Consider the following 24565-nt stretch of genomic DNA (forward strand, 5'->3'; position numbering starts at 1 on the left):
GATTTTTCAGAACAGGCTGGACAAACCCCTGTCAGGGCTGGGCTAGGTTTACTGGGCGCAGGGGATGGACTTGGTGACTTCTTGCGGTCCCTTCCAGCGTGACGTTTCCATGATGTGGTGATCTGTGCAAAGGGGACAAAATACATCAGGGCTGTGTCGAGCGAAAGGTTTGCTGGTGGGGCTGGTCAACCAGTCTCCATCAAAAAACTAACGGAAAATTGGGGGGGGGGATTGGAAGGAGTTTACTGAGCCACTTTTTCTTTTGCAGAAAGTGTGTAAAACTTTGATTTTATGTCGAAAAGACGAACACCGCAAAACTTAAGTGTTCTGCTTCCCAGCCAAAAATTTTCAGTATTCCCCAAAAAAAAAAAATTTTGCTGAAAAGTCAAAAATTCTGTTCAAAAATTTGTGAATTTGTGTGGGGGGGTGGAGGGTGAGAAAACCTGGATTTGTGCTGGAAATGGCCTAACCTGACGATTACTTTAGATAAGCTATTACCAGCAGGACAGTGGGGTGGGAGGAGGTATTGTTTCATATTCTCTGTGTATATATAAAGTCTGCTGCAGTTTCCACAGTATGCATCTGATGAAGTGAGCTGTAGCTCACGAAAGCTCATGCTCAAATAAATTGGTTAGTCTCTAAGGTGCCACAAGTCCTCCTTTTCTTTTTGTTCAAAAATTGACAGTTGTTTTCATAGCCCTGTTTTTTTCACCTCTGCTCTGTGCTATGCGTGTGTGGGCATCATGGAATCTCAGGGTTGGAAGGGACCTCAGGAGCTCATCTAGTCCCACCCCCTACCAATCCCCAATATTTGCCCCAGATCCCTAAATGGCCCCCTCAAGGATTGAACTCACAACTCTGGGTTTAGCAGGGCAATGCTCAAACCAGTGAGCTCTCCATTCCCTGAGGATATCTGTTGTTGCCCATTCCTTAGTGGGGTATGATTCTATGATTCTACATCCATGCACTTGGTATGGGGTTGCTAGAGGTTGCTTGTCTGTCCCCCCCCCCCAGCTCTCTGTCTGTGTGTCTGTTTCCCTAGCTCCCTGTCTAGTGACTGTCTGAGCCCCTATGGAAAGTGACCTCCCTTCCCCCCGTCCATCTACACCAGCGCACACATGTGTAACATGCTTCTGATATGCAACATGTCCTTTCTGCACTGGGTGAGCGAGCACAGCTCCAGCCCCAGAGGGCCAGAATTCAGGGCACCAAAATAGGACTCTACCAATCCCACACAACACTGCAATGCAGCTGCGTGGATGGTAGTACCACACCCAGAATGCAAGGCACCAGGACAAAGACCGACGGGCGCAGTTGCAATATCCAGAATCCCATGCAGAACGACAAGGGAGAAGGAGCTGTAACACCCAGAATGCAATACACCAGGACAGATGGGGAAGGAGGAGAGGCGGCTGGAATACCCATAATGCCATGCAACAGGACGGGAGAGGGGCTGCAAAACCCAGAATGCAATGCAATGGTGGGGGGAGGGAAGGAGCTGCAAAACCCAGAATGCAGTGCAATGGGGGGGAGGGAAGGAGCTGCAAAACCCAGAATGCAATGCAATGCAAAGGCGAGAAGGAGCTGCAAAACCCAGAATGCAATGCAACAAGATCGATGTTGGGAGGAGAAGGCGACCCGAAGCCCAGAATGCAACGCAAACGGGCAGAGGCCGGAGGGCGGGACTGCAACACCCAGAAATGCCGCAAGACCCAGGGATAGGACTACAAGTCCCAGAGTGCAATGCTGCAGAGCAACTATGACAGCAAATCCCAGGATGCATTGCGATTGGGTCTCCCAGTCCCAGGGTGCAGTGCTCCTCCTCTGAAGGCTCACGTGCATGGTGTAATGCAGCTGCAAACTGCTGCTGCAGGGGCCTGGCAGCAGCTGCAGAAGACCAAGGTGAGAAGGGGGGCTGCCCCCTGGTCCCCCCCAAGGGCTGGGTGGCTCGGCTTGCATGCAGGGGTCGTGGGGCAGTGTCTAGGGGAGTAGGGGTGATGCCGTGGGATGCTGGGGGGGGGGGTAGGTGCTGCACGAAGCAGGGCTACTGGGAATGGGGACCTGAGCAGGCTTGAAACCCCCTGGGTAAAGCTAGCTCCCTGCTGGTGCCCCCCTTAAAATCTTCCCCTTGTGCTCTGTTGCTGTGCGTAGACCAGCCTGGACTCCTGGTTTCTTTCCCTGGCTCTGGGAGGGGACTGGGGCTTTGTGGGTTTGGGAATTGTGGGGAGGGGGATGAGACCGGGCGATAGGACACCTGGGTTCTGTTTCCTCGCTCGGCTGCCAATTTGCTTTGTGACCTTAGGCCTGCCCTCGGCTGGATCTGGTGACCCGTGACCGCCCTCGCCGAGCGGGACCATGCGTCTGACCGCCCTGCTGGCCATGGCGGCCAGGGTGAAGCTGCCTCCGGACTATCGCCACGGCGTCTACCGGCCCTGGACGGCCGCGGCCAAGGCCAACAACCCCCCCGGGCGGAGACGCAAGAAGGTGTTTGTGGAGCCCATCAGCAAGGAGGACTGGAAGGTGTTCCGTGGAGACACGGTGAGCCCCAGGCATAAGTAGTCCCCCTTCGGGATTGTCTAGCATGGGGCGTCTCTGAGTTTCTGTGCCCCGGGCCGGGGGCTCCCGGATGGAGTTCTAACGGGGACTTGTTGGGTTTCAGGTGGAGATATTAATTGGGAAGGATGCCGGGAAGCAAGGAATGGTGAACCAGGTCATCCGAGCTCGCAACTGGGTCTTTGTGGAAGGTTTGAATACGGTAAGGGAAGGACGGGGGGAAAGCCTCAATCTCCCATGTGTTGGCCAGCTGGAATCAGAACTGCTCTGCCGTGTGTCATACGTCCTATACTGCCAGTGGGGATTCTCCTTTGGCTCAGGCAGCTGGAATCTCAGTGCAGGAGGATCTGAGTTCTATCCCCATTGCTGCTCAGGTAGTTCTGAGTCTCCGGTGTGTGGTGCCCAAGGAACCCCGAGAATGATTGTGTAATGAGCCTGTTCCAAACCCTGGGGCAAGTCAATCCCCTCTCTGTGCCTCAGTTTCCCCATCTGTAGGATAGGGATAACCTATACTACATGGGTGGGCTGTGAGGTTTAATCAGCTTGTAATGTGCTTCAGAATGGTGGTATTATTTCTTCCTCCACCTCCCCAAATAGTTACTGGTGCTAGTGACGTGTGAGAGTGTAAAAGGCCACAACCCAGTTCAGCCACTGCCCTGGCTGGGATGGTCTCCTTGCCCGAGGGACCCCGGGGCGAGGCCAGTGGGTGAGGAAGAGGCGGTGGTTTGAAACCCAGCTCTCCGTTTCCAGCATTACTGTTACATCGGGAAAACTGCCGATTACCCGGGGACGTACATCGCCAGCGAGGCACCCTTGCTGCTCCGACAGGTTGCCCTGGTCGACCCTACGGACAGGTAATCCTGCCCCAGGGCTCCAGCCCAGGGCTCGACTGGGCACACTGGCATCCTTCCAGCTGCCCGAGGGAGGCTGGTGCTGTGTTAAACCCTCACCTAAGGCACTGCCCGCAGCCGTGAACCTACCAGATCTGTCTAGCTAAGCAGTGCTAGGCCTGACCAGTACTTGGATGGGAGACACTCAAGGTTAGAGTCCAAACTCTTTGGGCTAGGACCTGTCTTTGTTCTGTGTCTGTACAGCACCTGGCACTGGGGGGGTGCTGGTCAATGACTCGGGCTGCTAGGTACTCCTGTGAGGCAAAGGGTAATAAGGGAAACCAAGAGTCGGGCCAGAAGTGGCAAGTAATCAATAGGTAATGCAGAATTGACCCCAGTGTGGTGCGAGGGGGCGCTGTGCCCGAGGGAGTGGGGGGCTGGGGCTCAGTAGGGGGTGCTGTGCCCCAGGGAGTCCCTGCTGAGCCCAATGCCCCAGCATGGTGGTAGGGGACACTGCACTGGAGGGGTCGGGAGGGGGTGCTCCTTCCGCTGGGTCAGCGCTAACTGCAATGGCCTTGCAAGGTGCTTGGGGGCCCTGTGCTGCAGCAAGAAAGAGACTTCCAAAGACAGTATCTCTCTCGATATCCCTGGGGGATATCGTCTGATCCCACCGCCCCCTGCCCTTCCCCCCTAGGAAGCCCACCGAGGTGGAGTGGCGCTACACTGAAGAGGGTGAGCGAGTGAGGGTGTCTCTGCGAACCGGCAGGATCATCCCTGCACCTGTCCACCAGCGCAGGGACGGCATCATCCCAGAGCAGTGGAAAGGTGAGCAGGTTTGCCGGGGGCTTCTCCCGCCTGGCCCTGGGCGATCCGACGTTGCTTTCTGTTGGGAACTGCTGAAAGGTGCCTGATGGACAGGGCTGAAATGGGACAGTGTCTGTGGCATGTGGCACACTTGGGGCCTGACTCTCAGTTGCTCCAGCCCTGTGGATGGCTCTAAGCCGCCTTCGTGCTCTGTGTTCTGGAGCCGCGCAGACCTCGGTGTAAGCGAGAGCAGCCACGGAGCTGCTCTAACTTGCAGTCTGCTTCCCAGTGCCAGGGGGCTTTTCAGTGGGTGCCAGTAAGGTTTTCCTGCGGGCACGGTGCAGAGAATCTGGCTCAGGGGTTTAGAGTGTTCTGTGGAGCCTGCTTTGCAGCTGGGCCAGGGAGGGGATAGTGTTTCCTGGAGTTATTTGTACTGTCAGTCGCCCCACAGCCTGGAGCACTGACTGCATTTACAGCTGAGGGCTGGGGTGAGGAGCCCAGGTTGGGAGAGGCCAAGGCTCTTCCGGACATGGGGAAGCCAGGAGTGGGTTTTGTCACCCTTGTCTCTTTAGCCCTGTTTCCACTGACCTTTGTTTCCCATCTGGAAAGCGACTGTATAAACCCACATGGCTTTTGAGCTTGTGCCATGGTGATCCCAGGTCCCAAGAGATGGGCCTGATTCTCTCCTGCCCAGCATGGACCCGCTCAGAATGGCAGCAAGCCCCCCCGGGATCTGCACGTCGAGCCGGCCTCGTTCCTTCTTGCCCTGGGCATGACGTGGCCCGGTCCAATTCCCCTGAGATGTGAGCCGAACTAGAATTCGGCTCCTCCCAGAGCTGGCCCTTCAAGGCTAACGGGGCTACATTCGAGCTCCCTCCCTCACAGCTGGTCTGGCCCCGTGGGAGCGAACCCCCTTCTGCCCCACAGCCGCCTGTGCTGTGCAGATCTCAGGTGGAAGGGGGGCAGTTCTCCACAGCCTCCTGGAGACGGTGCTGAGCTCGAGGTTGTAATGTATTCCCCTCTCCCCGGCAGATGGGCCAAAGGACACCTCGGTGGATGACGCGCTGGACAGGACCTATCAGCCGTCCCTGAAAATATTCGAAGAAGAAATCCTGGAGCTGCAGGGCATCGTGGAGACGCGCCGAGCCAAGAAATCCTATTGGTATTAGCACCTCTGCAGCGAGCGGCCTCTGCCTGCGACCCCAGCGCTAACGCCATGTGGCTGGTGGGCGGCCTGCTCTCCTGGAGTCCCCAGTTGTCTTCGTACGTCTGGACGGCAAAGGCCTGGCTGCCCAGCCCAAGGCGATAGCTGTGGCTGCAGGCCCCTTGCAATCAGGGTGTGCTCCTCCTGCCGGCCGGCTGGCAATAAAGACGTCCTGAGCCCTTTTGTATGCCAGCCAGGCCATCTTTCTTTCTGAGCTGCAGGGCATGCGTCCCTCCTGTGGCAGCGAGCGGGGCCCCGCGTGGAACCGGGTCTGTCGGGTTACGGCAGAGCCCGAGTGGGGCCCCGCTGTCCTCGGTGCTGTCCAGACACAGTCAGAGCGGAGAGTCTGACCAGCTGCAGGCTCAGTGAAAGGTGCCCCTGAGGAGCCAGCGCAGCAATGGCAGCCAGTGGCATCGGGTTTTTTTTGTTTGGGGCGGGGGGAGGGGGGTGTTAGGCGGCAGGGAATGAATGGAAAGGGCTGGAGCAAACAGCCAAGTCGCACAGGCTGAGACAGTTGAATCAAAATAGCAGTAATTCTCCCCCTCCTCCCGGCTAAATAGGGGGGAGGGCTGGGTGGCCCCAGTTGTCCCCCACCTTAGGCTGTAACTCTGTTTGGCTCAGCCTCTGGGTGCAGAGGAAGGAGGCCTGATGTCTGGGGTGTCAGTTTGGGATCAGATCCCAGCTCTGCTACAGGCTGCATGGGTGACCTTAGGACAGTCACTTAACCCCTGTTCCATTCTGTACAGGGGTGGGGTGGGGAATGATAATTCCTTCCATCATGTGCAGGGGATGGGGAGTGGGGTAAGTACCAGAGGGGTGAGCACCTCGCAAGCTGGGACGTAAGGGGAGCCATGAACTACCCCCACGAGGATTAACTGCTTGTTACGGCAGTGCCCAGCCACGCGCACGGCCCCCCACCCATCGTGTTCTGCACAGATCCGTGTGAGGGTCAGTGCCTGCTCCCTGCCTCTTCTGCATGGGGACAGTGACGGACAATGCAAACCACTGCTCTTTGGGGGCGGTGTTTATTTTGGGTGAGAGGGTCAGCTGAAGGGGGGAGAGAGGGTCAGCTGAAGGGGGGGAGAAAAGGCCAGGAAGGGGGGGGGCAGGTAAAGCAGGTGGAGGTGCAGAGTCTGGGCAATCAGCCAGTCAGCACCTGGAGCAGCAGCTGCTGCCTGTTGTCCCTGACTTGTTGCTGCACCACGGCCCTGCTGGGCTTCCTCTGGTGCCTGGGGCTGGCTCCTCCTTGGACTCTTCCAGCCCAAGGAAACGGGGGGTTGGGAGGAAGAAACCTCCCTGCTCTTGAGTGGGGCTGAAGGGGGAAGGATTGGTCCTGGGTGGGCCACATCATCTCCCTCCCCATGTGCAACTGCCGCAGAACTTTCTGAGGCTGCTGTAGCCTGACTCCCCCAGTGCTCTCGCCTCTTCTCACAGTGTGCACCTCCTCCGTTCCCGTACGCTGTTAAACAGCTGCCACGTTCCTCCCCAGAGGAGGGCTGCAGCCAGCGATTCCTGTGCATCAATGGACGCTGGTGCGAGTCAGTCTTCCCCTGCCAGCGTGGATAACGCAGAGTCCAGCCCAGCCTTGGCCGCCACCAGCACTAGGTTCCGGGGCGAGAAGCTGGGGTTAAACAGGGGAATCAACTGGCACTGGAAGCCTGCAGGGGAAGAGGGGGAGGGACACAGAGTAGTTCACAGGTGGGCGGCCCCATGATTTGTAGTGAGTACTTACAGGTCTGGTGAGTGGGGGGGCCGTACAGAGGGACACGCGCTTGCTCGCCCAGTGAGTAGGTGGTGAAAGAGACAGGAACACGCCTGCTCGCTCGCTGGGTGAACGGGAGACCATATGGCTGGATCCATGCGCTTGCTAGCCGAACAAATGGGGGGCTGCACAGAGGGGGACACGTGCTCGCTCGCCCAGCGAGGAGTTAGCCTGGGGAGTTACTGGTACTGAGGCCTGGGCTCTCTGTGGACTACAAAGGGCTGCTATTGGCGAGGGGCGGTGGAAGGGAAAACACAAGGGTGCTGCATCCAGCACCCCAAGGATGAACGTGCTTGTCCATACCAGGCGGAGGAGGGTTTAAATCCCCCCGCGCTGGAGACAAATGGCTACAAGGAGCAGCTCAGGGTAAGTGCAAATGGCCACAGCCCTCCCACACCCCCAAATGTGAAGGAGCTGGCTGTCTCTGCCCTGGATCCCAGGCCTGGGAGGGGGGTGGGTCGGTCCGAGGCACTCACCTTGCTCCTGCAGGTAGATCATCCTATCCAGCAGGATGAGGGTCTCCACCAGCGGCGCCAGAAGCAGGGCCAGACTGAAGAAGGCCACCACGTTCTGTTGCTGGGCCAGCATGGCGTCAACGCAGGCCCGATCCAGAGGGGCGGCCGGGTCCAGCCCCACACACTGCAAGCCCAGCCGGGCGTACCTGCCAAGGTGAAGCAGCGTGGCCCCGTCAGCTCTGCGCCCTGCCGCCCACCCCAGGGCAGCTCAGCTGGAGCTGACTGGATGCTGGCAGGGCCCCCAACCCAACTGCAGCCACTTGCCACCCTGCCCCTAGCTCTAGCCACCAAACCACATTCCCATCCCCAAGCAGGGAAGGGAACCCAGGAGTTGTACATCACTCATGTCTATACATCTTTGGGCATCAGTTGCCAGAGGCAGCATGGGTAGCAGACTGGGCATTTGCCCAGAGCCCATTAACCCCTGAGTTACCCTAAGGTTAGCCAGTCAGATGGGGGGATCAGGGATGTCATGTCCTGTGCCTCAGTTTCCCCATCTGTGAAAAGTGAAGAGTTGTGCCCCTAAGTTGTTTAAATAGCAATCAATAGGAGCTGAGAGCCGGGTGCTAGGAACCAGGGGGCAGTTGCCTCCGTCACTTTCAATGAGGGTCTGTATCCAAACAGCCCCTGAGTTCTGGGGAATTTCTGAGCAGGATCAGCCCTCCCATTTCCAGTAAGGAGCCAGAACCGGAGCCCCGTCTCTCGTCTCCCCGGCGTCTAGGGCTGTCGAGATGGGATGAGGCCCATCTCTGCTGCGGGGCCGGTGGCTGGTTAGCGAGGCCAGGCTTTGCTAAGACACACTATGCCGGCTGACTCACTCCTCGAAGGCTAGCTGGTGGGCCTTGTTAATGGTCTGCACCCCGAGGCGTCTCTTTGCCGGGTCAGCTGCCCGGATCAGCATCTCCAGCGTGGCGCGGTAGCAGTGAGTCCGCAGGATGGGGCTCTTGCTCCTCAGCCGCAGTGCGTAGTCCTCTATGGCGTGGCAGGCCGCTTCCCGCGCCTTGTAGGAGAGGGCGTGGCCTGGCAGGCCGGCCACCCAGGCGCTCAGGGGGTAGCCATACTCAGGCCGGTCGGTGGAAGGAGGAGGCAGTGCTGCGAGGCCAGGGGGGGTCGGCTCCTCCTGGGTGGTGAGCTTCATGTAGCAACAGGCCACCGAGGTCACGGCCACCACATGGGGGCAGCGGGTGAAGTGTCTGAGCAGGGCTACGCTGAGATCCCCGCATGCGTGCAGGCCGGTCAGGAGCAGCCTGCCCTCCGCCAGTGGCCCCAGGGGATTTACTGCCATTGGGCGGCTCGGTCGATACAGAGGGTGAGGCCCATTGGGAACGCAGCCATGGCCTCTGCTTCTGAAGGGATCTGGGGATCCCCTGTGCTCCTCTCTTGCAGCAGCCATGCAGCCCCATCCTCCTGGCCCCTTCTCTCCAGCCTTGCCCATCTCTACCACGTCTCTGCCACCCCCCCAAGGGGCTGTGGGGGGAATACTCTTCCATGGCCCTGGCAAATCGCAGGTGGCACCAGCCTCTGGGGACAGGCCGCTTTCTGCCATGGGAGATTGAGCTGTGTCTATTCCTCGCTGCGGCAGGAGGAGGAACTCCTGCCACGGTGCTTGGGGGTTGACCCACCCCGCCACATGGCTTGGCCCACGGAGGGAGATCTCCCACGGATCCTGCAGGAAGGGAGAAACAAAGAATCACAGACAGCCACTCAGTGGTGGTTGTCTGAGCTCAACACTGCAGCAGATGATCAGACTATAGGTCCGGCTAGGCTGGGGTCCTGCTCCAAGAGAGGCCAATGCTGGCGGCCTGAGAGACAGGTGCAAACTGCGCCGCCACAGTGGGCCACCATGGAATAAAGGGAAGTTCCTTCGCCTCTGGCAGTAAAGGGTTAACTCCTTACAGACTGGTTACAGTCTGAGCTCTGGCCGCCCTGATCAAGGGGCAGCTCAAACCCAAAAAGCTGTTAACAAGAAGACACCCAGCAGAGCCAAGATGAAAACCCCAATCTCAGACACACAGTTCCACGCCGTAGCTACTAGACTTTGCTCCTCAGCTGGAGCCTACCTTCTTCCCTGGACAAGCTTCAGGTAAAAATATTAATAATCTCTCCTTAAATGGGCCACAGCCTGGATTTCCTCCAGGCGGGAAGAATCAGGAGGATATATCTCTCCAGCACTGGGTTATCTGAGCACCTCACCATCGGAGATGGACTCCTGGGAGGTTGGGGGCTCAGTCCCATTTCACAGATCGGGAACTGAGGCACAGGGTAGATTAAGTGTTGCTCAAAGAGCCAGAAACACAACCCAAGTCTCTTGAGTCCTAAACCAGTGCCCTACCCTCTAGGCTGTCCTTCCGCCCCATTGGAATTTAACCATTGCCTGCTGTGAAGAGCCCACTGATCTGCACAGGGCATTAGCCTTGGGGCCCCCCCTCCGCCCCCCACTGCACCGTTTACCTTGGCTCGTCGCGCTTGCTTCTTCTCCAGCGCCCACACCAGTTCTCGGTCAAACTTAGTCGCCATGTCAACCAGGCGTCCGTCTCCCTCGATCGCCGTGACAGACAAACCCAGGCCAAAGGCCAGAAAGCGAGAGAGATGGCCCTTAAAGGGGAACACACACCGACTGTCAACACTGCTGCTCCTCTGGGAGTTTCTGAATCCCCCCTGCCCTCCCCCCTGCACTAGAAGATTCAAGGTTATTATGGAGGGAAGGGGGACATATTTCCCCGCACTGGGGCAAGTCATGATTTTTGAGTGCTTGGGTTGGGGGCCTGCGACAGAGTGCTGAGAACCGGCAGCTCAATCAGCACTCTGGTCACTGGAAATCCAATTTGTTCCCCTCCCGCCCTCCCAAAGGACCTGACTGAGGGAGGGAATGGCTAATGTCTAGATCAGCCTGAGCTGGGGACAGCTAAGGAGATCATTAGCAAGTTAACTGCAAGTATGAAAAAGGAGCACAAGACGGACGTGCAAAGGAGAGGGAAAAAGAAAGGCAGGCCAGCAAAGCCAGGGTAAAGAGAGATCTCCGGGTGGTGCCCGCTCTTCTCTCTGGCCCGGGGACGATGACTGTATGTTACTATAAACAGAATGGCTGCATGGGACTGTACGGGGTGGTGGCTGAGATCATACAAATAAAAGACATAGTGGTGGTTACAAACCAGAGTTGCAGGGCCCTATCACAAAAGCACAGTGTGTGCGAAGCAGGACGTGCAACGGATTAGAAGCTGCATAGGGGACTGTAGAGAGACAGCTCCTAGGTGAGTTCGGTCTCCATAATCCATTCAATTCTTGGCCTCTCCGCTAAGGCTGCCAGCGAGGGAAGCAGCTGGCACCGATCATGCTGGTGAGTTTTGGGATACGGTCTCCTGGGAAGTGAGCTACTCCCCACTATGTCACAGGCGCCATCAGCTGGCAAGGTCTTAGGGTCACCCGCAGTCCAGGGCGGGACTCCAAATGGGGGACATAAAGGTGAAAGGAACCTCGTGAGCCAGCCCATCACCCAATCTATGCAATAGGAGACAATGCACCTCACCCCTCCAGGGAGGGATCTGGGACACAAAATATAATTCAAACCACGGAACTACAGGCTCCCAGCAACCTACCTGGCCAGAGCCAATATCTACCACCTGATCACACCTGGTGATCTCGCTCAGTTTCTTCACCACCTGAGGAAAAGATAAAGGTGCAGACTCATCAAGGAACCTGTCAGCAGAAAGGCCCAGGCTGTCCAGCTTGGGTGCTGAGAGTTAGCCACCGAAATCCGTGTTGCAACACCTAGGGAGGTGGCCTGCTTCTCAATGCAGCTTCTGCTCACCTCAGGGCACAACATCTTGACAAATCGGGCCCCTTTAATTGGGCTGCTCAGTCAAGGACGCAGCTAGGAGAACCCTCAGCTAGGAGAACGTTGGCCAATGGCCTTCGCACTTTTCCTTACCGTGACCCTATGTTGCAACCGAAAAGCCTGTGGGGACCCCCTGATAAAGGGAGGACAGTGGTGACCACTCTTGGACCCATGTGTGACCCCCTTTTCCTCTGGAACTGCAACTCCCCAGCTGGAAACCCATGATCTTGGCCTTTGCCAGAGGAAAGACTGGACTCAATCGCTGGTCTTCCTCCTCCAAGACATGCCATTCCTAAGAGCTGAGGAGAGTCACCTTCTAATGAATCTGATCGCTTCATCACCCTGACCCTGCTACTAGGAATTATACTATGGAGGCTGTTGCTTATTCTGCTTTGATGGCACTCTAGCCACATGGGCTGGAGACACAGTGGAGACATGGGGAAGGATACAGCCAGCCATAGTGGTGGATGGAAGGTGCATGATAATGGAGTGACTTGGTGGCACGTTAGGCTGCCTTTGCCTACCATACAATATTGCTCTTAATGACTTGTGTTATCATAGTGCTAGGAGCCTCAGTCATGGACCAAGACCAGGGTTCCAAGGAATCTTCTCTCTGTGGTTCTGTTCCTGAGCACATCGCGCCTGTTCCAATCAATAGGCATCTTTCCATCATCTTCAGAGGGCTTTGGATTAGGCTCCTAATGAATAGTATTTTCATGCAGGCTGTCTTCCAGCATGGTTTACGGGGCTTTAATAAGCGGCAACACCAGGTTCTGGCACTACCGAGACCTCAACATTCACCACGCTGGCCACGGTACCATGCTGTCTTCTTTTCTGACTACAGGGAGATAAAGCCTGCTCCAAAGCCCTTTGGATTTGATGGAAAGACTCCCGTTGACTCCAGCGAATGCAGAGTGCCCATCGGCGCATCTTGATGCTCCTGGGGATGTGAAGTGGGAAAGGAGGCTAGGATAGGAGAAAGCGAGACCCCAGAGATGAGGGTAGACCCAAGGTCTGCTGGATTCACTAGGAGGGTGGTGAAGCACTGGAATGGGTTCCCTAGGGAGGTGGTGGAATCTCCATCCTTAGAGATTTTTAAGTCCCGGCTTGACAAAGCCCTGGCTGGGATGATTTAGTTGGGGTTGGTCCTGCTTTGAGCAGAGGGTTGGACTAGATGACCTCCTAAGGTCTCTTCCAACCCTAATCTTCTATGATTCTATTGGATTCACAGCTACAGTGAGGTTATCGTTCCTACTGGGGACAAGAAATGCTAGCCACAAACCTTCCCGAGCTGCCGGATTTCATGCTGCTTTTTGGGCTTCACGTGCTTCCGGAAAAGGGGGTTAAGCTTAGCACTCTGGCACCGGTTCTCCCTGAACTCCTCTGGCCTCCCGGTCGCCGACATGCTGCCTCTACCACGAGGTGTTCTGGAGAAAGCCAATGTGTGAGCTGTAGCTTTAAAGGCCAGCAAGGAGAGCGGCCACACCACGCTGTAACTGACAGCACAAGGACAGCAGTTAGTGTATGGACAAGGAGTTCCCATTGCTCTCGCACCAAAGGGACTGAACAGACTACAGCTGTACAAATCACTTCACGCACCGGGGAAATGCGACCACCTCTGGACTAGAATGTGGCAGCTGTTTAAAAGCACAGAGGAACAGTACGTGGCAGTTCAGGATGGGCAGTAATGAAGCAAATCGTATCCAAGTTGAACTGCAGGGGAATTTAATGAGGCAGAATGCTGGATTTAGGCCACTGGGAATACAACCCTGACTCTTTCGAATAAAAAAAGTGCAGTGGCATCTTTAAAGGCCACAAGTCTCTGCTTGTCTGTATCTCTAAGCCTTTCCAAAGCACCTGTCAACATATCTAGCCACTGAGTGGTCGGGGTTTCATACCCTCTCTGACAGGCATTCACCACAGCACTCCCTAGCACCATGCGAGGGCTTTGGTCCAGAACTGACTCAGAAGGGAAACCATCCTCTACTTTAATTGACAATGCAGCCTGCAGACACAAGGCCTGCCTGTGGTCATATGCCCCTGGCCAACCCCTGCAGCGAAAAGAAGCCCACAGAGGACACTATTAAAGCCCCTTTAACAGGAGCATGTTCTTACCAAATTTCCTCTGGTTTTCCTTTCTCCAGCAAGACGGCAGCGAGTTGTGGGGAGGGGAGATCAGTGAGCACTGCCTGCCAGGAATAAGGAAGCTTCCCCCAAAGATTATCGGTGAAAAACTCCTGCAAGGAAGAAAGGGTGATGGGGAAGGGGGAAGTTCAGGCAACAGCACTCATCATCCAAGCCCACCCCCAGCACTCAAACCCCAACCAAGATAATTACCCCATTTTGCTATGTGCTGTACCTATACATAGTGAGAGACAGTCCCTGCCCCAAATTGTTTACAATCTAAATAGACAAAACCGACAGAGTGGGAGGGGAAACTGAGGCACAGTGACTTGACCAAGGTCACACAGCAAGTCGATGGCAGAGGCAGGAATGAATCCCAGTCTCCTATGTCCCAGGCCAGTGCCCTACATGCCATGCTGCCTCTCAGCAAAGTCCAACCACAGTTTGAATAGGACTCACAATGATGTAGGAGTCCACAATGGATCCATAGAGCGAGAGGACATGGGTGATGTTCACTGCTAACTGCTTCTGCTCCTCCAAAGAGAGGGGCTGGCCGGAGAGCACTGTCATCGCAGTGTGGGGTGAACCTGAGAGATGGGAAATGGTGCACGAAGAAAGAGTTAAAACTAAAGGGAAAAGGGAGAGAATCACCGAGCAGGAAGGTCTGAATGAACGCGCTTGGCTCCTTTAATGACTCTTTGCAGCATGGGGTCCCTTATGTAAAGGAGGTGAGGGGCACTTCCTGGGGGAGAGGGAAGGCCAGTCCAAAGGGGCATTCACCCCCTGGCATCTCTGCCCACTAGGATGCCAGGCTTGGGGGTGGGTTGGTGATGTGGGCTCCTTTACACTAGCAACCGGGCTGAGGTCCAGCAAACTCATTTCCCATAGGATGCGGAACAGCCCTCCAGAGGTCTGGATCCAGGCTGGCGCCTGAGAGGGGAAGGCCCCACATCCCCTCGGGCCACTGCTGTGCCACCCTGGCATCGGCTGGGCGGGGCGCTGGGGCTGCACTGTGTCGTGTGGCCGGGCGTCCCCGGGGCTGCCATGACGCGAGACTGGCAAGGCGCTGTTGTGATGTGGGGACACGGGACTATTCGCGCGGCATCACTCAGTGCCGTGTTGCTGGGACACCCCGGCTCTGTGACGTCACCCTGAGGCGCTGCCAGGACGTCACGAGGCGTTGCCATGACGCTGGGCTGTGACATCACCAGGAGCCGTTGCCATGGCATTGCGCAGTATAACTGTGGTGGCGTGGCATGACGTCGTAGCACTGTGACGTCATCGCGCGGCACGTCGCTATGACATCGCCCATGATGCAGTTCTGTCTGTGTCGCCGGCGGACGTCACCAGCCCCCTGTCCCCGCCCGAGGGGGGGCGCAGCGCGAGTCTCCTGGCCCCGCCCCCTCCCACAGCTCCTTCGGCCCCATAGAGCTCACCCTCCGCACGGCTAGAGCGCCCAACTGCACATCGCACCCACTCACCGCTCTCTATGGTCTCCCCCGCCGCAGGACCGCGCACGCGCAAGCGCCCTCCCAGCCCCGCGTGCCTCCAGAGGTGCACACGCATGCGTACAATCTCGCCTCTGTGCCTCAACAGCCTAGACGCATGCGTAAACTGTTTGACGGCTGGCCCCGCCCCCGACCTGCGCCGCGCTCACTCCTGGCGCGTGCGCGGGACTCTCCGCGGCCCATGCTCCTTCCTGGCTTTTGTTGTGCGTCCCTCCCTGTGTCCCCCACCGGCGGGGCGGTTTGCACTTCCGCTTCCGGTTGCTGCTGCCTGGCTTGGTCTGACTGGCCCAAGGAGAGAGGGTGAGGGGGGTTGGGGATCAGTGGGGTAATGGGGGGGTCACTGAGGGGAGGGGGGATCAGTGGGGTAATGGGGGGATCTGAGGGGGATGGGGATCAGTGGGGTAATGGGGGGGTCACTGGGAGAGGGGGATGGGGATCAGTGGGGTAATGGGGGGGTCACTGGGAGAGGGGGATGGGGATCAGTGGGGTAATGGGGGGATCTGAGGGGGATGGGGATCAGTGGGATAATGGGGGTTCACTGGGGGGAGGGGGATGGGGATCAGTGGGGTAATGGGGGGATCAGTGGGGGAGGGGGAGGGAGGATCAGTGGAGTAATGGGGGGATCAGTGGGGGAGGAGTGGGGGAGAGGGGATCAGTGGGGTAATGGGGGATCTGAGGGGGATGGGGATCAGTGGGGTAATGGGGAGATCAGAGGGTGAGGGGGTTGGAGGATCAGTGGGGTAATGGGGGGAGAAGTGGGGTAATGGAGGGCGGATCAGTGGGAGAGGGGGCTGGGGGATGGGATAGGAGATCAGTGCGGGAGGCAGTGTCAGGGTGATGGGTATCAGTGGAAGGGATGGACGGGAGATCAGTGTGGGAGAGATGGGGGAATGGATGGGGATCAGTGTGGGAGGGAGATGTTGGGATGGGGATCAGTGGAGGAGGAAGCTTTGAGATAGAAGAGGGTCAGTGTGGGAAGAAGGCATTAGGAAGGGGAGGGGACCAGTGGGTGGAGGGGGTATAGAGGGGAGGAGATGGGGGAGTGCTGGGTAGGGATGGGGGAAGAGCAATCACTGAGGGGGTTGGGGGTTGATCCATGGTAGGGGTGGGGGAGCTGCAGTGCTGTTGGGGCTGGTGAGGGTTGGTCAGTGAGGGAGGGCAGAGGAGGGGTTCAGGAGGGAAGGGATATTGCTGAAGTAGCTGGTGAAAAAGGAGGTCATTGGGTGAATGAGGGGGAGGGATGATCTCGAGGGGGAGAAGCATCACTGAAGAGGTTATGGGTTCATGGGGGAGGGGATGAGCAAGAGGAGGGGGTCAGCACAATATATCATTTCTAAAAAACCCACAAAGAACAAGACACTTCACTACACCTGCATCCCCCCCCCGGGGAGAGGATGAGAGAACAAACATGGGGCAGATGTGGGTGCCGTCGCTTAATGCGTAACTGGAAGGTGCCAAGACATGGTGTTGAGGTTACGACCCGGACAGACACTAGATTCGGCTGTAGCAGGGAGTATGAGTGGAGCGGGACGCACGAATGAAGCACTTGGGGGTCAGTGGTTGGGAGGGGGGGAATCATGGAGTCAGAGTGGGCTGGGACTGGGGGAGTTTTGTCAGTAAACTCCTCTCAGCTTCTGTGGAGATGGGGGCATTGGCAGTGCCCCAGATGCCCACCAGATACACACTTTTACCTTGAATGGGCTGCTGCCAGGACGAAAACGACCATTTCTAACACCCTTTGCTGCACTACGGCTGGGGCTGTGAACGCCGAACGCATTTTTAAAATCCCAGTTACCTTTCGCCATTTGGGCTCTTTCACTTTCTGTTTCTCGGGTACCAGCACAAAGCTTGTTTGGTTGCATCTCCAGCACTTCACTGGAAGGTTTCAATCCAAATTAAAATGGGTTATGCTGAAGGAGTGAAAGCAATGCCGTATGTACTTCTGCACATGTTGGAGCTTTGGTCTTTTACACACCCCGTGTATGTTCCCTAAACCTACATTTTGTTTGGGTATTTTCCACACGCAGGGATAAGGAACTGGACCAAACCCCAAAGATGAGTCTTTTGTTATTGGTTGGTTGATAAACCGTCTAACGAACAGTCAGATGCCACCCATCCAAATTTCTCGTGGTTGTATCTGCAGCCATAGTGCCACAAACTGATCTCTTCAGATCACAGGCTGAGCAGGGTTGGGTCAGTTTCACACTGTAATGTAAAGCCTACAAGACAAACCCAGTGGGTTGGTTCCCTGTAATGTGATCGGATATTTACTAGGTGTTTTCCCCTCTGGGGAAAAGTCCCGGGGGCCCATGTGCTTTTCTACTGCCGGTGTCGATTTTCAGATGAGACATAAAATGGAGACCTTGATCATTCCTGTAAACGTAAGTGTGTTAGTCCTGATGGCCTGGCCAAAGCCCCAAATCTCAGTCCTCCCTGTACTTTCAGCTGGCTGCAGGATTTTTCTTTACTTCCTGGCCTAATCTGTGGTGTAGCATGGCCGTGCCAATGGCTACCACCAAGGTGGGGGCATGGAGTGATTCTAATGCGGGGAGAGTTTCTCAAGGACTTTGAGATCCCTCTGTAAATTAGAATTCTTCTGATGAGGAGTGGAAATGTTCTTGATTTTCTGTTTCAGGTGAGGGCGTGAGCCTCTGTCGAGCAGTGTGTAAGGGGCTGGCTGCTTGAGGGGTGAAAGAGACTAGGGCCCCTCCTTCCCTCCTCCTTATGTTTGCTGCCTTCCTCCAGAACCCACCATGTCGGATTTGATCATAAACTTGGACTTGGGGCTCCAGCAGGTTCCCAAGAGGGGAACCGACAGCAACCAGAAACACCAGCGCTTTGTGAAACGGCGCCGTTTCCTGGAGAGCAGAGGTTTTTTGAAGCAGAAGCAGCTGCCACCGCCATCTCAGCATCATCCTCCCAAAGGCCAAGTCTCCCATCAGAACTCCAGCTCCTGGGAGAGGACCAAGAAGAAGTGGCTCGCCGAGGATCAGAACTCTTTCCAGACAGATGGGCTTTCCCATCAGCCAAAAATCTTCCCCAAGGCAAATAACCATTGTCGCTTTGCCCAGCCTGGTGCCACCACGGACTCTGGCTCCCCTCTGCCTTGTTTTCCATCAGGAGCAAGGAAAGTGGCGTGTAGATCAGCTAAGGCCAGTGGGACTCCTGGGAACCACAGCACCCGTGCCCTTGCTGGCGTGCAGAAAGCCAGCCTGCTGAGCGAGTATGACAGCGGCCTACCCCCAGTGCCCCAGCCGGGCAAGCCCAGCAAAGTGGTGGCCATCGACTGCGAGATGGTGGGTACGGGCCCCGGCGGCCGGATCAGCGACCTGGCCAGGTGCAGCATCGTGAGTTACCATGGCGACGTGGTGTATGACAAGTACATCCAGCCCGTCGACCCCATCACCGACTACCGGACCAGGTGGAGCGGCATCAAAAAACATCACATGAAGAATGCCACCCCGTTCAAAACGGCCCAGAAAGAGGTAAGTGCCCAGGGCATCGGCTGGGCTGGTAGGGATTCAGTAGGGGGCGCTCTCCTCTGTCAGCCAGTGCCCATCCCGTGCCCTGGCCAGGAGCACCGCAATGAGCTTGACTCAGGAGGCTTTCTCTTCGGAGTCAGGTTGGGGTAAAGGTTTCCAGTGCCTCTGGGAGCTGCCCTTAAGAAGCCTTAAGTCCCTGCCCTGCTGGTCCTCGGGGGCCCTTTGCTTCTCCATGGCTGGCATGAGGCCATCCTTTCCTCAGGTCTATGAGCCCGGATCTCTGCTACGGCCTGTAGGCATTGCCGTAATAAGAGAGCCAAAGGGCCGGGAGGTATGGGTACTCAGCAGCTCTGAGGAACAGGCCCTTTGCGGCTACACTAGAGATTTGAACCCATGCTGAGCTCGCACTGGCTGTTCCCAGGCAGTCAGCACCTCCACACTAGCCGTGCCCAAGGGGGCCAGTGTCCCATGCTGAGCTCTCTGCTTAAACACCCTCCCTGCCCACTGAGCCGCACTGTCTCTGCTTATAACCTGTTTTGTCAAAAGCCCACTAGAGGGCGCTCCAACCCTCTCTGTAATCAAATGTGCTGATGCCTTTTATTTTTTTGTTCCCTCTGATACTTCTCCTCATGTCTAATTTGGTGGTGGGTGCTGGGTTTCCCAGCGTCAGCTCTGTGCATCTGCGTCTCGGAGGCTTTTCGGCACCTTGTGGAACGGTCCAGGGAGCAGCCGCTTAGAGCGGCATTACTAGCGAAGCTCAAAGCAGCGCAACGCTCTAAAGCAAAGGCAAAAGGGTCTGGGCACACTGGTGTGAAATAAGCAGACAGGCAGAGCTTGCAGACAAAGCTGGTTCACTGCTGGAACCAGAGACCAGAGGATCTTGGGGTGGTTCGGGAGCAGCGCGGGTGATCAGTAGCGGGCGCTCTCCCCTCTGAGCCAGCGTTGCCCCCGATCAGACGGCTGCGGCATGTGCCTTGTTGCCTGAGCACTGGTCCCCGGCGTTCCCAGCCCCTGAGCTGCCCTGGTTCTCTCTCAGATCCTGAAGCTCCTAGCGGGGAAGATCGTGGTCGGCCACGCCATCCACAACGACTTCAAGGCGCTGAAGTATTTCCACCCGAAATCGGTGACCAGGGACACGTCAAAAATCCCCCTGCTGAACCGCAAGGCCGGCTTCCCGGAGAACGAGTCGGCCTCGCTGAAACGCCTCACCAAGCAGCTCCTGCACAAAGACATCCAGGTACCCTCTGCCTCTGGGACAGGCCCCCAGGCACCAGCCACACCCGTGCTTAGCCATGCCCCAGGCTGTGCAGGCAGTCCTAAAAATCTGGGCCCAGGCCCACGTCTTCTCTCTTCCCTGCTGCCTGTGCTGTGTCTGGTCACTTCCCCATCCTGAAAGTCCCCCCTGGTTCTCAGCATCATCCACAGAGGGTCGCTCTAGAGCACTGCTGCTCCTTCAAGGAGATGCGCCCTCCAGAAGCCAAGGGAGAACAAGGTCCCTCCATGGAAGAATAAAGTGTTGTCCCCTGGCTGGCCAGGGGGTGTCACCAGAGAGTGAGGTGAGGCATATCCTCTCCCAGGAGTTGCTTTCTGTGTGGCCTAGTGGATAGAGCACAGGACTGGGGCCCATGAATTCTAGTCCCAGCTCTGTCACTAGGTGACCTTGGGCAAGTCATGTCCCCTGTCTAGGACTCAGTTACCCCATCTGTGCAATTAGGCTAATGAGGTCGGCATTAGTAATGCCCAGTGCCGCAGCACGTTCTGGGCGTGCTGATCACCTGGGGAAGCAGCCAGTGAGGATCAGAGCTCTCTGCCGGTCATACTGGCTAATGCCCCTGATTCTAACACCCCCCGTGGATCGTCTCCCTCTTCCCTTGTTCTCTGCAGGTCGGCAAAAATGGCCACTCCTCAGTGGAAGATGCCAAAGCCACCATGGAGCTGTACCGGGTGATTGAAGCCGAGTGGGAGAGGCAGCTGGGGCTGAATCCCGAGCAGGAGTGAGTGGCCTTGGGGCCCGCCCCCGTGCTGCCGAGGAAGGAGCAGACCCCGAACCCCAGAGCAAGCGAAAAGGGGGGCTCAGCAAAACGCAGGGTGGGAGGATCCTAGGCCAGGCCGGGGAGTAGGATACGGACCAGCTGCCTGGGGCCAGTGAAAGCAGGCGAGGGGGAGGCGGGCAGGCAGCTGGAGCCTGGTGCAGCGTTTCTGACACAGGCGGGAGTCAGAGGCATGAGGAAGTAGCAGCCGTCACATGTCGCCTCCAGGTCTCTGCCAGCACATGGCCCTCACCAAGGGCTGTCTTTTCTGTCCTGTCTTAGCCCCAGAGGGGAACTCCCAGCTGGGGCACCCACACTTTGCCCACCCCCCAGGCGTTCTCTGCCCGGATCAAACCGTGGGCTCTGCTGGCTGCCCCTCGTGTCCTAGAACCCACTTGGTCCAGGCCTCCGGGTGGCATTCGTGCCCTCTTCCCAGGTGGACAGGCCCTGCGTCACATTCTCATTCTGATCTGATTTCCATAGGGGGCACGGGCCAGCCGGTGAGTTCGAATCAGACCTTTAGGGGAGAAGATCTCTGGGGCTGAAAGCGACACCGGTAAATAAACATCTCTGAAGGTCCTTTCCCTGGGAAGGTTTCTGTGGCACCCCAGTGGTGTTTGGTGGCTTCCCCACCCCTTCAGCTTTATTTTGGATCAGAAGTAAGGGACTCTCAGAGTTCCCCCACCCTGGGGTGCAGGGGAAATGGGTTGATGCAGCTGTTTGTGAGACTCAGAGCCTCTAAGGGGCCTGAGGAACAGCCCTGCAGAGCCCCAGCTGGTCGGTCAGCGGCCCTCCACTGGTACTGTGCGGATCTATCCCAGAGAATCGCGTCCCAAATTCCTAGATCCTGGGCATCAGGGCCCCGTGCCGCCTGCCATTGCCTGGGGATGAGATTCAATCCTCCCCGGCCTGTTCCCTCCTTGGCCTCTCTGCTGAGGCTGGCAGTTACTGCTGGAGACGGTGGTGGCTTGTTAATGTGGGCAGTGGGTTGAGACCCACCAAACTCATCTCACGCAGGGAGAAGGACTCTGCTGAGATGCCCAGCCTGGGCTAGACTCGGCAGCATCCAGCAGTGAGGCTCTGTACCCCGTCTTCGGCCCCCTGAGCCAGCTGGCACCATCCCATGATGGTGGCCTCTCTAAGGCAGCATGGGGTCGCTTGGAAATCTCCATTAGAGGCCACAGCCTCAGCTGACTCATCTCTGCCCCTCCCTTGCTTCTGCACAGGACCGTGCCTCAGCCTGGGGGAATCCCTCTGGGGTGGCAGCCCGTAGCCGCTGCCCTCCCTGCCTTGAGTTCAGCGAAGGCCCTGATCTTCTGGCTCTAGCCAGGAGGCGCTCTACTATGATTCCCATCAGTCTCTGGAGCAGGGCTTGGCTGAGCGTGGAACATGGGGCAGGAATGTCACTGCGGTGCTGTGGTTTTGGGTGGCCCCAATTTCAAGACAGCAATGGGTGGGATCTTTGATGTAGAGCAGCGTCCGATCCGCAGTGCCCGGAGACAGGGCACCAGACAGAGACAGACTTCTGGGTCTGTTCCAGTAGGCAGGACAAGGATAGCAGACGCACAGTCTGGATGAGCTTAAGGAAATCAACGGAGATATCCGCTCCCCCAAACAACCCCCCAGTCTCCAGACTGTGCCAAACAGGGAGGGATGAAGGGAGGAGCTTCTTCAGAGACAAGTCTGCAGGACAGGAAGCATGGTCTAGCGGTTAAAGCAGCCGCCCAGGGGATTGGGAGAGTGGGGTTCTCATCGCTGGGGTCATTCTGGGACGGATTCAGCTCTCATTTACATGCGCATAAGTCCCTTTGACTTCAATGGAGCTACTCCTGATTTACACTGATGTGTCTGAGAAGCGGCTCGGGCCCAATGGGTGGCCTCATGCAAGTTGCGCTCATGCTCTGTGCCTCAGTTTCCCCACCTGTAAAATGGGGGGGATGATCCTGACCACCTCGGGGTGCTGTGAGTAGAGCTGGCAAACGATTTCCAAACCCACCACTCTTCATGAATTGGACACCATTTTGGCCGGTCACAAAATGGCCCAAGGTTGGGGGCGGTAGTGGTGTTGCCCTGTACTTAGGGCACTCATCCGAGAGGTGGGGGAGACAGGATCAGATTCCCACTTCTGAAACAGACCTGAAACGGCCTTTTTGCCACTGAACCCCAAAAGTTAATTATTCGCCCTGCTGTAGTTGTGAAGTAAAGTCCTTTGAGATCCTTTACCGCAAAGGGCAATAAAAGACGACTCTCATTTGGCAGCTTGCATTTCAATCTCAGATCTCGTTCAAATAGATTGGCACTGACTTCTTTAAAGGGCCGGATCCTCTGGCATGGTCATTTCCAGCAGTGCAAAGTGGGGGTGAAGTGCTGTCTGTTCCGAGCCGGTTCTGTTTCCCCCCTGCTTTGTACTGGTGTCGGTGATGACAGGAGCAGCAGAGTGCTGGAGAACCGGATCCCAGCTCGAGCAGTGGGGCAGGGCTGGTGTCAGCTCTGGGGCTCTGTGGTTGAACCGCTCGGTGAGAGGGCTTGCCCAGGTAATGGTTACTTGAATCCGTCTTTGCCGTTGTGCTCAGACCAAACCCTTTGTCCGGGGAGTGGAGCATGGTGCTTTCACATAAGTGTACAGCTCCGTGCGCGAACATCTTCCAGAATTGGAATGTTTCCGGGTCCTTTAATCCCTGCTGCAATGAACCGCTTGGTCCTTTGCGGGAGAGCTGGGTTGTTTGAAAATAAAATGTGTCACTTTCGAAATCACTTGTAAAAAAACAAATCCTAAAAGATCAATCCATTTCTGCTTCTGCAGTGGTGGGGTGCTCACGACAGGCTCAGAATATCTGCTGGGGAGCTGTAGGTTTCGTTCTCGCTAGGGGCACTCTACAGTTCCCATCAGACACCGGGGCTGGGCTTGACAGTGCTGTGTTATCAGGGCAAGATCCGGGGGTGGCATGTAGGTAGCACCGATTTCTAGGCACCCAGAGACAGCCACACTCTCTGCCTAGGTGGAGACTTGTAGGCGGCTCGGTGGAGCTGTAGTGCAGGAGCGCTGGCTAGTGGTGTGTTCTCTGAGATTTTCAAAAGCAGCCTGTGATTTTTAGGGTGCTGCTGTTTTGTGGGATGCAACTTGAGACACCTTAGAAAGGGGCTGGTTTTCGCGCAGGCCCCTTGCGGGGGTCTCCACTTGGGACCCACTATTCACTGGTCAGTTTTAAAAACATCTTAGAATATCAGGGTTGGAAGGGACCTCAGGAGGTCATCTAGTCCAACCCCCTGCTCAAAGCAGGACCGATCCCCAACTAAATCATCCCCGCCAGGGCTTTGTCAAGCCTGACCTTAAAAACTTCTAAGGAAGGAGATTCCACCACCTCCCTAGGTAACGCATTCCAGTGCTTCACCACCCTCCTAGTGAAAAAGTTTTTCCTAATATCCAACCTAAACCTCCCCCACTGCAACTTGAGACCATTACTCCTCGTCCTGTCATCAGCTACCACTGAGAACAGTCTAGCTCCATCCTCTTTGGAACCCCCTTTCTGGTATTTGAAAGCAGCTATCAAATCCCCCCTCATTCTTCTCTTCCGCAGACTAAACAATCCCAGTTCCCTCAGCCTCTCCTCATAAGTCATGTGTTCCAGACCCCTAATCATTTTTGTTGCCCTCCGCTGGACTCTTTCCAATTTTTCCACATCCTTCTTGTAGTGTGGGGCCCCAAACTGGACACAGTACTCCAGATGAGGCCTCACCAATGTCGAATAGAGGGGAACGATCACGTCCCTCGATCTGCTGGCAATGCCCCTACTTCTACAGCCCCAAATGCCATTAGCCTTCTTGGTAACAACTGCACTCTGTTGACCCATATCCAGCTTCTCGTCCACTATAACCCCTAGGTCCTTTTCTGCAGAACTGCTCCCAAGCCATTCGGTC

General features: G+C 56.6%; 3 protein-coding genes across 10 annotated transcripts; 2 read left to right on the forward strand and 1 right to left on the reverse strand.

The window, feature by feature from the left end:
* The first annotated feature begins 1751 nt into the window (after positions 1-1751).
* Positions 1752-5574, forward strand: MRPL24 (mitochondrial ribosomal protein L24). Of its 2 annotated transcripts, none has more exons than XM_077841010.1 (6): positions 1752-1902; positions 2303-2538; positions 2660-2755; positions 3304-3407; positions 4078-4208; positions 5220-5574. In XM_077841010.1, exons 2-6 carry the CDS (start codon positions 2356-2358, stop codon positions 5354-5356), a joined length of 651 nt encoding a protein of 216 aa, XP_077697136.1. In that variant the 5' UTR covers positions 1752-1902; positions 2303-2355; the 3' UTR covers positions 5357-5574. The 2 variants fall into 2 exon arrangements, with proteins under 2 accessions (XP_077697136.1, XP_077697137.1); XM_077841011.1 differs by having other exon boundaries at positions 1777-1901; positions 2313-2538.
* Positions 5575-6400: 826 nt separating this feature from the next.
* METTL25B (methyltransferase like 25B) lies at positions 6401-15265 on the reverse strand. Of its 4 annotated transcripts, none has more exons than XM_077840991.1 (9): positions 15109-15265; positions 14087-14214; positions 13619-13740; positions 12786-12993; positions 11265-11327; positions 10120-10263; positions 8487-9334; positions 7630-7814; positions 6401-7049 (listed from the first exon to the last, which is right to left on the reverse strand). In XM_077840991.1, exons 1-9 carry the CDS (start codon positions 15191-15193, stop codon positions 6931-6933), a joined length of 1902 nt encoding a protein of 633 aa, XP_077697117.1. In that variant the 5' UTR covers positions 15194-15265; the 3' UTR covers positions 6401-6930. The 4 variants fall into 4 exon arrangements, with proteins under 4 accessions (XP_077697117.1, XP_077697116.1, XP_077697119.1 ...); XM_077840990.1 differs by having other exon boundaries at positions 12786-12999; XM_077840993.1 differs by lacking the exon at positions 15109-15265 and adding an exon at positions 15064-15098 and having other exon boundaries at positions 12786-12999.
* Positions 15266-15288: 23 nt separating this feature from the next.
* Positions 15289-22910, forward strand: ISG20L2 (interferon stimulated exonuclease gene 20 like 2). 4 transcript variants are annotated; one of them, XM_077840994.1, is made up of 5 exons: positions 15289-15435; positions 17771-18620; positions 19654-19854; positions 20502-20611; positions 21131-22910. In XM_077840994.1, exons 2-5 carry the CDS (start codon positions 17889-17891, stop codon positions 21168-21170), a joined length of 1083 nt encoding a protein of 360 aa, XP_077697120.1. In that variant the 5' UTR covers positions 15289-15435; positions 17771-17888; the 3' UTR covers positions 21171-22910. The 4 variants fall into 4 exon arrangements, with proteins under 4 accessions (XP_077697120.1, XP_077697123.1, XP_077697121.1 ...); XM_077840995.1 differs by having other exon boundaries at positions 15310-15435; positions 17881-18620; XM_077840996.1 differs by lacking the exon at positions 15289-15435 and adding an exon at positions 16773-17516 and having other exon boundaries at positions 17881-18620.
* The last annotated feature ends 1655 nt before the right edge of the window (positions 22911-24565 follow it).

This window comes from Eretmochelys imbricata, chromosome 24 (assembly GCF_965152235.1).
Source record: "Eretmochelys imbricata isolate rEreImb1 chromosome 24, rEreImb1.hap1, whole genome shotgun sequence".
Lineage (NCBI taxonomy): Eukaryota > Metazoa > Chordata > Testudines > Cheloniidae > Eretmochelys > Eretmochelys imbricata.